Here is an 11,496-nt window from a genome sequence, read left to right as displayed (position 1 = left end):
ACAGACGGACGAACGAACGAACGAACGAACGGACGAACGGACATGGGTTAATTTATAGAACCTCCACCGGGGCACCCGGAGGTAGGTCCAAAAATATAAGGTAATACCTTAAAGGAAAAAATTTTGGCGGGAATTTAATTTGGCGGATGGCCAAAACATTTTTTTCAAACAGTTAGTCACACTCGGAAATCAAGCTTTCAGAAAAAACAACATCAGTCATCTACAGGATGTATTTGCAACAACAAGGATGAGTACCTGAATCAAGTTCGCAAGACAATTAATTAAAACTTGAAAGTTTGAGACAAAATAAAACGTGCAGCAGCCAAAATCCACCAACCAAAATTTGTCATTCAATTCTCCGAGACAGCGCTTCGATTTTTAAAGGCCTTGTTTATACGATAAAGTAAAAACAATTCCGCACATGTAAATGGGTCAGTGTTTGAGGTCTGGCAAAATTTCCGGGAAATGAGCCTATCCGGCATTGCGCGGATCTAGGTGGATTCCGTCTCCCCCGTAGATCTTTTTCTTGGGAAGTTGATCTTCAAATTAGTTCTCAAGGTTGGCTTGGCTCAAATTTTTTCATCTATGGCTCAAATTTTGGGCAATTTCTCATAGTTTTTGAGAATGTTAATTTCATTAAAAAGCCCCGGGTTATTTCTTCACGACTCCCTTTCGAAGTTTTATGGCACATTTTTTTGCTTGAAAGTCAGTTAAACGATGTAGCGCTTTTGCAGCATTAATCTTTGATACGCATTTTGGCGGGACGCTAGGGTGACTAACTGTCAGAGGCAATTTAATTTGATTTGGCAGTTAGCTTGAAAAATTAAATTTGGCCAAATTAAATGGCGGATGAAGGACATTTTTGTCCAAAAAATGCCATTAAAAAAGGAAATACCTGTTTTAAAGCCTGAAATAGCAAACATTTGGGGGAATAAATAGAGCAATTTAAATTTGGCGGGAATTTAATTTGGCGGATGACGGAAAAAACGGTTAGTGTAAAACGCGGTCAGGTCAGGCAGGTACAGGTCAACACACCGGGATAATACATACACATAATAACAAACATCAATATATAACGCCAAAAAGTAATACATGTTATTTAGATATTATAAAATGACAATTGAATAGAATAACAACCTAGTGACACTTACTTGCAAAAACAATGACAAAATCATAAAATATGATGCCTAACAAGACAAAAGCACGAAAAACATTCATTATACAAAATGTGATGTGGATGGTGTGAATGGATAAAAAATGGCACCAAACAGAAGCTTGCAAGGTCCCTAAGAGAGTGGTTTTAGAAGGATGGAACTAATTAATTATTCAGTTATTATTTTTAATGTCTTAATGACAATTTTTGACAAAAATATTAACAGAAACATAAAATCTGATGCAAAAAAAGACAAAAACACGAAAAATATTTATAATACAGAATGTGATATTGATAGTGTGAATGGATATAAAACGGCACCAATCAGAAGCTTGTGAGGTCCCTAAGAGAGTGGTTTTAGAAGGATGGAACTAATTAATTATTCAGTTATTATTTTAATGACTTAATGACAATTTTTGACAAAAATATTGAGAGAATCACAAAATATCATGTCTTACAAGAGAAAAACACCAAAAATACTTAGCATACCGAATGTGATGATAACAATATGGCTGGATATAAAATTACACCAATCAGAAGCTCGTGAGTTCTCTGAGAAGGTAGTTTTAGAGCGATGTGTTTTACTATATATGTAACCATCATATAACATTACAAACATTACAATATGTAATATACCTGGTATACGTATAATATAGTTTCAAATATTTTCTGGTCTGCGTTATACACGGCGCAAACTGCAAAAGATCGATAAAAGCACATGGTTAAATTTTGATGTTTGAAATGGTTTTATATGGATGAAATTGCTTGAGAATTATGTTTTTGATAATTCTTTGTGTTTTCCAAACATTTTCCTCTGCAATGACATTGATTAGAGTCAACCTGTCATCACTGACCTGTGACATGTGACCTGCGTTTTACACTAACCGCAGAAAAAATTAAATTTGGCGGGAACATAATTTCCAGACGATGTCAATCGAACAAATCGAACGCCAAATCAATTGAACGCAATCGAACGCAATCGAATGATTGAAATTCGATTGCCGAATCGAATATTACTGCGATTTTCTCGATTGATTCGATTGCGTTTGGTTAGTGCCTGGATTCGATTGATTCGATTGTGTTCGATTGATTTGACTACGTTCGATTGGCTTATGCATTCAACTGGTTCGACTAATTGATTCTGTTGTTTAACGTTGATTCTCGTTCAACATTTGAAGCGTTAAACGAGATGATATGAATTGAAGAAAAGACGGCTGTCTGTCACGTTGCCCGCAAAATCTACGATGGCTGTTTGGCCGGTTCGCGATTTCCATATCACCGTCGTTCGAGAAGATAGGGAGATCCCTATTAATCTTCCTTATTAACTTAACCTCGCTAATAAAATTCGGCTGATAAAGGCTGGCAGATGTGATCAGTTAACAGATATTTTCCTCGTTCCAGTGTCAGTGACATTCAAGGCGGATTGCTCAAATTCTATGTAACACTATAAGGAATAGTATGTTCAAACAAAATTTTAGCGCTTTAGCGCGGTGATGCCATTTTTGCGAAAATCAGTCCCGCTAAAAGACGGCAAATCGAAAATTAATCCACGCTAAATTTTCTGAAATGGCAATTTGCTAAAATTAATCCAAAAAATATCTAAATTTTTCTTTCATAAATTAAATTTCACAATCATAATTCATTTTTAATTAGCGCTAAAATTTCTTTCCTTAAAATTTCTCCTATTAAAGTATATGTGTATTGTTTTTCTCCAATTTAGATAAGAGCATTTCATATCTGATTCCGAGATAGATTTTTGTCTCCAGCAAGAAGAACCAAACTTTTGGAGACAAGAAAGTCAAATGAAATAACATTAATTTCTATCCTTTCCATCTCTTTTTTTTGCTTTCTCCTATCGTTTTGTTTAGTCAAACCATTTCAAACACTTTAAGTGTTTTTGCTGTATTTAACTTTCGTCGTTTTTTATTTTAAAATTTGAAAGAATGACACTATTTTGATAAAATGATAAAATCAAAGGCGCGCGAAAATTAAAGCGTACATGTCATGACACGGAAACTTTAGGAGGTGCGCGAAAATTAAAGGTCTTAGAATTAGAGGTTTGAAAATAAGGAGGTTAAGTATTGAAGACAAATCAACGCTACGAACGGGCTTTTCTCTGCAAGATAGTAAGGGTAGCAAAGTAGATGTTATATCTACTTTGTTCAACAACGAAGATTTCACGATGTTTCGTTATAGAGACATTTTAGCTTGGATTCTAGAAAATGCAGATCATGCAGGCCCACATGTTTACTGCAGGTTGTGTGTCAAAGCCCGTTCGTTGCGTTGATTTATCTATCGTATCAATACTTAACCTCCCTAATAAGGGGCACTCAAAATTGAAAGGAATTGAGGTAAATTGGAATCTAATTTAATCGACCACCCGTTGAACGTAATCGAATATCAATCGAACGTAATCGAATATCAATCAAATGTAATCGAATATCAATTGAACGTAATCGAATATCAATTGAACGTAATCGAATATCAAAATTTTACCCAGAATTTTACGTTCGATTGATATTCGATTGCGTTTGGCAACTGAACGATTGCGTTTGGCAACTGAACGATTGCGTTTGGCAATTGAACGATTGCGTTTGATTGATTTGATTGGAATTTTCGTTCGATTCCGTTCGATTGACATCGTCTTTGGCGGATTTTGACCGACCCACGTGCGTTTGGTTTGGGAACGCGAAATACGAACGCGAACTACCCATGTCTAAACTTTTCAATATATCTCCAGAACTAACAGATTTTTTAAAATTCTGTAAAAAGGTCCAAGTTCCTGAATAGTTTTAACTATGTTCTGTGAAATAACCATCAGTGAATAATACTCGTTCATCTATTTAAGATTGAAGACAAAAATTTGCGAAGAAAAATAAACCTTGAGCACAAAAAATGCTTTTTTAAACACTTTTTTCCACCGAAACAAATAACTTTTATAGACTTACCTTCCCCAAACATTGAAGAAGCCTCTACTAATTAATGTAAATGAGATAAGATAAGATAAAACCTTAAAATCAACCAGAATTTACAACTTTTCGTCCAAAGCAAAAGACGTGCTTTTCTCGCCGCCATCTTGTTTTAGAATGAAAATTCCAGAGAATTCCATTCGGTTCCAGTTCCCCGGTCTTTTTTTCATCCAATCAGATCGCGCGATTTCACTTTCGCTTTCTCTAGTCCAATAAGACTGCGGGATTTGAGTCTCTATTGAAAAACCTGCGTCGAGTAAAATAGAAATACAGGGGTCACACTATTGGCTACAGGTATGGAAAGCAAGCAATTAAGGCGAATAATTTTGTTTTTTCTGAAGGAAAAGGTATAGGAAGCTTTACTGAAGGAGGGATAAGGCTGGGACTATCTATTTAAAAGATAATGGACAAAAAAGGCACTTTTTTGGGTGATGATTAAGATTTTACTTAGAAACTTATTAAACTCTTACCCCCGTCTCGGCCCCCTCATGTTGGCCACCCCTACTGAAAATTTCAGATCAAAACAAACAAGGAATTAATTCCTGTAACTCAAAGAAAATTGGAAAAAGCTGGTTTTTGACTGTTTCTGATCCTAAAGTGTATTTTTTGGTAAAAGCTATCGTAACTTGGTCTAATGTCGACATCCCTCGTCTAAATTCGACACCCATTCAAAAGTATTTTTCTTTACTTAGTGGTAAGAGAGGAAAAATTCTTTTTCAATCACCGATTTCAGCTTTCATATTATTCCTATCTCTAAAGAAGGGTGTCGAAATTAGAAAACGGATGTCGAGATTAGACCACCTTACGGTATGCAATTTATGTTTGGATTTCTAGAAAACTTACCCATTCATTGTCAATATATTTCTTATATTGAAAGTAATCTCTTCATGGAATAAAAAGATTTAGTCAAATCTTGTAGGGTCATTTTTCAAAAAATTTTTGCCAAATTCGATTTTCGCATTTCGCCATTTTACCCTACACAAACGCACGTGACCAAGTTCCCACCAAAATTTCTTCTCTTAAGGTATCCAACCCTTTCCTATAAGTTTGCCAGGAACGTGCTATTATCTCCTTATAGTCATAATTATAAAAACAGAGACACCACATTTCAAAAAATGGAAATCCAAAGACTGCGTTGTTACGGACGTACACCGTTTACACAAACCCAACAAACACAAAAAACAGATAGATTCGAATTCTGCCTGAACTTGACAATCCATTTTTCTGATGTTTTTTTTTACCAAGCCGACCACCGCCCGACTCATTTTTTTCCCCTAAAAAACAATGATGCAAACAAAAATTATTTGTGATTTTGGGTATTAGACTACTATTAATTAGCTTAGAATCTTCAAAGTTGGCTATAAAAGAAACACTGTCATAAATGAAAAATATCGAATTTACATAAGGCAGCTTCATTTATTTTTATAACATGTGTTTTGGCATTTGCCATTTGTGCTGATGGCTTATTCTTCTGATTCTGAAAATTGACTTCAAACTCATTCAACATATTCAGCCAGCCAAAACAAAAATACCATTTTCTTAAAAAGTTTATACCTGTCAGTTCTGGCATAGACAATTTTTTCTAAAAAGTCTTTTGCCCCACTTCCAACGATAACACCAGCAGCAAAAGGATAAATTGAAAGGGCAGTTAGAAACTTTTTATTGCTACCAAAAAAATTCCACCACCTCGAGGACGCCATTTTGAATCTAAACAAACTTTGCCTGTGCACGAATTATCTTCCATTAACAACGTCACTTCTTCGATACACGGCTAATCCGGGTGGAGACAAAACGCAGAACGGCGGAATGCCGGAATGCCGGAACCGGAATAGCTGTTCCGGTCGGAATAGCTATTCCGCGGAATATGATTTTTTTATATTTTTTTTATTTTTTGTAATAGCTATTCCGCGGAATATGATCTTTTATTATAATAATAATCTTTCTCTTTTATCACCCCTGAGGGTATATCTATGTACATAATCACCCATAATCACCTATAATCAGCAATCGGCTACCTCATTGGCTGTTTTTCGCATATAAAGGAATGCACTCGTGCACTCGCTTGTGAAGTCATTCTAATACACCTTTCCCGGGGTGTTGTTTGGGATTTTATGTTTGAGTGTTTCCCTTAGATATAACTAAGATAGAACTAGATTAATTATACCTCACGGAAAATTTGACCAGCTAAAAACGCCGTACGACCCGGCAATCGTCCGTACGGGGACGTCCTGCAGCGTACCTTGCGCGGCTCGTAGCTCGGCGACCGATAACAGTGGAGTGATGAAATTTGGCATGCTCCCACCCTTCGATATGCTTGACGTCTCCAGAAAGTTTCAAGTCGTGAGACCTACCCAGTCCGGCGCTAGAGGAGGGGGTCATTCACGGTCCCGTACGGGTCCTTTACGGTCTCATAGCGCCCTTCCGTCAACTTTTCAGGACTTCAGACCTATTTTTTCGGAATCTGCACCCAAAAAAACATGAAACATCAAAACCTGGATAAAAATTTTAAAGGTGACTTTGACCCGCTTCGATCCGGGGATCACAAGTGCGTGAAACCAACGCTTTAAACCACTGGACCAACTTCTAGCCGCGCTTAACAGAAATTTTTCAGCGATGTCATACCTTCGTTAGCTTGACTTGGACCAGATGGAAAAGAAAAAAATATATAATCATATTCCGCGGAATACAAAATATACTAGTCATAGCTTTCACTAAATGCCCCCACATAAAGATCATGTCATGCACTTATAAAGCTTTAATGCTTTAAATATTAAACATTAAAAAATAATCAGGAATAATTGATTGATTTAATTATTGATTGATTGGTTGATTGATTGATTGATTTATTGATTGATTGAGGCGTTTGCTTGAAAAAAAAATTATATCCATTATAAAAAAATACATACTTGAAGAATTCATGCAGCTTGATAAAATTTAAGGAAAAGCTGGAAAAGCCTCTCAAAAATATATTTAAAAAGTTATGGTATCATTATCTTACTGACTTTCACATCTTCTGTTTGTTTGTTTTTTCTCCTAGTTTCTTTCTTATAACGATATATGTCATGATTATTATTCACTAAAGAGACCTTTTCTAATAATGTCGCAGACATCTTAGATTGTAGGCAAAATATATGGACATACGCAGTGAATAAATCCACAAGGTAACCAATCAGAAATAGCTTCAAAATGTCCAGGGGTAATTCATGAAAAAAATAATATATCCTTCACCCCCCATGAACGGATTTTTTCTGGAAGAGCCCATTTCAACATTTCTCTATTGCTACTTTGCCTAATAAACAATAGTCAAGAGGATACTGCGTATAAAATTTATCAAAAAGTTCTGCGCCATCTTAAGTTGGGTGAAATAGAAACTCAATTATCCTAGTTAAGGCCCGGGCTCCACTAGCGTACGCTGTGATTGCACTTCTCAAGCAAAATCTTCTATGTTGTTGGTCAAAAGAAAAGTAAAGGAATGCCATTGTGGTTCATTCAGACGTACAGTCGAGAAAAGTTAAAATGCGCCTAAATTTCTTTTCAAGTGCATAGTCCTTTTTCATGATGCAATCTTTTCTCCAAGCTGATCGCAGCGCAGACAATGAAGAGACGTGCCTTCAGGAAGCTAGACTTTTTGAGTTTATAGCTAGAGCGATATACTTTCCCTTTATGGTGTTTCTGTATGAATGTCTGTGTACCTAGTCTAACCACCGTTAAATGCCTTCGGGAAGGTCTCTCCTAACTTAGAAAGCCAGAATTTGGAGCTATTTCACCAAACCACTGGAGCATAAGTTATTTAGGCTATCACAACTGCATGAAAAAGTTTAACGTGCGCATGTAAAGTTTAACGAGGAAACAAACTTTTTTCAGGTTTTTGAAAAAGATTTACCACACTGAAAAGACGTAAAAACACTCTAAGTGAGGTAAATTATTTTGAAGACCAAAAGAAAAATTCAACCACGTTTGGATTCAACTTTACATATGCGTACATTCATCTTTTTTGTACTTTGCCGGTTGTTTTGCTAAGTTAAGTTAAGAAGGACTTTCTCGAGTTACGACCATATGATGGTATTTAAAGCTCAAGAAGCCCTATAAACAATACAGGTAGTTATCAATAAAAATGACAGACAAAAATAAATTAGAGTTTGAACAAAAATATCAAATGTACATTTGAAAACTTAAGCAAATTTCTTTAAAGATTCTGGAAAAAGAATTGAAATCTTTGCTGAAGTGAACTTCTGACTAAATTACAGTAGTTAGTATTCATTTTCAAAGACAAGAAACAAAAATTGTCATACAAAACACTTTTTCTAGTCAATGGATCAGCTCATCATAACCAGTCTGCCATTTTGTTTGTTTTGATTTGCACAAGTAATATTGTAATTCGTGTTATGTTATATCATACACTGTTTTGATTTGCATTTATAACACTCGCTTCAGCTTTTCAAAGCTAAATCAAAACTAAAATTGTAATATGTAATAATGATAATACCATATAACGTAATATGAAAATATGTATACTACCGTCCCGGAAAAAAACCGAACATTTACGGAAGAGACTAACTACGGATTTGTAAACGCGACAACAACAACAACAACAACAAAACAATTCGCAAAATTTTGAGATTCCAGTCCAATATCTATGCGTGAAACTATGAGAGCCTCCTCGTCGCTACGCTCCTGCGGGGGCAAAAAAAAAATCATTATTCCGCGGAATAGCTATTCCGGCCGGAACAGCTATTCCGGTTCCGGCATTCCGTCGTTCCGCCGTTCAGCGTTTTGTCTATACCCGGCTAAGCCCGATACGTCCGATGCAGTGCGGCGGCGATAAATATGGCGGTCGTCCGCACGTGTTATTTCATATTCCTGATTCATTTGTTGAACAACACAGAGGCTAGGTGAGGTAAGTAGATTTTTTCCAATAAGTTTTAGGTTAAAGAATCATAGTGTTTCATTTCTACCACAGACCATGTACAAAGTAGCCAATTTTTTGAGATTCCTAGAATAAATTGAGGATTTGTATAGCACGCCAAAGGGGAAATAAATATTTTTAAAACGACACTATATGGACCATATCTCTGAAACCACTGCAGTTTTTCTAGTTCTGTAAAAAGGATAAAGTCCGTGAATGATTCAGGGAAATTCCCTGAAAATTTCAGTTCGTTAGCCTGAGTATTTTTCTTTTAAATCGGGATAAAAGGCTAACTTTTTCGATTTTTTTCGTCCCCTCCCGCCCTTTACAGCTAAGTATCTCAATAACTACTTAAGATTTTTTGATTCTGCTGGTTGGGGGGTGGGGGTTACACCCTAAATTTTTCCCAAAAGAGGAGGGGGCTGGAAGTACACCACTTTTTGGGGGGACCTATGTACTTGGGGGGAGCTAAAATCTCAACACTTAAAGTGGGGGCTAAAATAATTCAGCTTAATAGTTGGCTTCAATTATTCAAATTGAAGCTCGTGAATCTGAAAAATTTTCGCCTGCGGCGCAATACTTTTGTTGAAAGTGAGCAAAATTATTTATCTTAAACTTACAATATTGAATGCAATTTACATTGGAACAAATTTTTTTACTGGATCAATTTTTTGTAAGTGTCTGGGGTCAAAAGTCCAGTTTGTTCAAAAGTGTTTGCCATAAGCAAAAGTTGGTAATGCAAAGTCTCACAAAATCGCATTTAGCAAACGCAAAAATAAAACTCCATAATTGCGGCATCATGCGAGAGCAATCAGAATACCAAAATAAACAAATTTAAAAGGCTCGTTGTAAGTGATTGAGTGAAGCTATCATCAAAAAATAAAAATAAAACAAACCTTTAACCTTTCAATAATCCAGATAAGTAAAATATTTCAAATGAATTTATGTTTAAGTTTGAAAACAAGCACCATTTCCACTATACACTTTTAGAGCAAAAAGCACCATTTCGCTGAAATCTGCTGCTCTTCCCGGGCAAATAATTTCTCAGAATGTCAGAGAGTCTGGTGCTGAATATATATAGTTTAGTGGGTCAAACTTGTTTTAGTTCTCTATCTTTAGATAAAGCCTGAAAACCTCAGCTGAGACGGGGGTCATAAACGATCTTTGTCTATTTTGAAATCATACACTCTTTTACTTCTCAAAACCGAATTTTGGGATTTCCAAAAATTCCAAAATATGTTTAACAAGATTTCAAATTTCCCCCAGGAAAGGGATGGCCAAAGGATTTCAAATTTTACTGCGTCAAGCAAAACAAAATGAAAAATAAGTCGACAAGGATAATTCTCCCTATCTTCATTTCTTAGAACAGGGAAGTGAAAAAATAAACAAAACAATGTAGTCAATCAAAAATGAATTGAATGTTGAAAGCTCGAAACTTCCTACCCGAAGGTAAACAATCAAATTCAAAATATCATTAAATTCAACTTTCATAAGAAACAACATCAAAAAATGTAAAAATGGTGCCACATTGATTTATTGAGCTTCTTCGTTGTATTGTCTTTGTTCATCTTCTCCCTCTTTCCTCCATTAAGATCAATTCGACTTGAAAACAATTATGTGAGTCGAGTTTGAATAATCCAAGCCATCGACCGTTAAATGTGACAGCTCCAGAAATGAACATTTCATTTAATGTGTAGCATCATGAAAAAAGTTCCAATCTTGTTCAAATTTACACATGAGCTTCATTTTAGTCTCCATTGCCATATTCCATTTAATCGGTATTTGAAATAATTCTGTGTCGAGTTTGAAAAATCAAGCTACCATTTCGTTAAACGAGACTGATCTAGAAATAACCATTTTCACACGTAGCATCATGGAAAAAGTTCCAATCTTGTTCAAATTTACACATGAGCTGCATTTTATTCTCCATTGCCATATTCCATTTAAATTGGTATTTGAAATAATTCTGTGTCGAGTTTGAAAAATCAAGCCACCGATTCGTTAAACGAGACAGATCTAGAAATAACCATTTTCAAACGTAGCATCATGGAAAAAGTTCCAATCTTGTTCAAATTTACACATGAGCTTCATTTTAGTCTCCATTGCCATATTGCATTTAATCGGTATTTGAAATAATTCTGTGTCGAGTTTGAAAAATCAAGCTACCATTTCGTTAAACAAGACAGATCTAGAAATAACCATTTTCACACGTAGCATCCTTGAAAAAGTTCCAATCTTGTTCTAATTTACACCTGAGCTCCATCTTAGTGTCCATCAGCAAATTCCAGAATCAGTTTACTTGAAATGATTCTGTGTTGAGTTTGAAAATCATGCTACGACTACGTCCTAGCCACGTCCCATTGTCACTGACCTTTGTTATAAAAGCGACAGATCCAGAAGTAACCTTGTGTAGCATCAAGAAATATGTTCCAATCTTATTCAAATTTACACATGAGCTGCATTTCTGT

General features: G+C 35.6%; 1 protein-coding gene across 1 annotated transcript in view; it reads right to left on the bottom strand.

Annotated features, from left to right (window-relative positions):
* LOC136806504 (nuclease EXOG, mitochondrial-like) overlaps positions 1 to 5,852 on the bottom strand; it is a 9,404-nt gene extending 3,552 nt beyond the window's left edge. Inside the window, exon 1 of the mRNA XM_067063090.1 lies at positions 5,677 to 5,852. Within this exon, the coding sequence (XP_066919191.1) occupies positions 5,677 to 5,822 (146 nt within the window). The 5' untranslated portion in view covers positions 5,823 to 5,852. The remainder of the gene's footprint in view (positions 1 to 5,676) is intronic.
* Between the last annotated feature and the right edge of the window lie 5,644 nt (positions 5,853 to 11,496).

Source organism: Clytia hemisphaerica, unplaced genomic scaffold (assembly GCF_902728285.1).
Source record: "Clytia hemisphaerica strain Z4C2 unplaced genomic scaffold, Clytia hemisphaerica genome assembly, whole genome shotgun sequence".
Taxonomy (NCBI): Eukaryota; Metazoa; Cnidaria; class Hydrozoa; order Leptothecata; family Clytiidae; genus Clytia; species Clytia hemisphaerica.
Note: the sequence above shows the minus strand (reverse complement) of the source record. Positions and strands in the feature narration are given on the sequence as shown.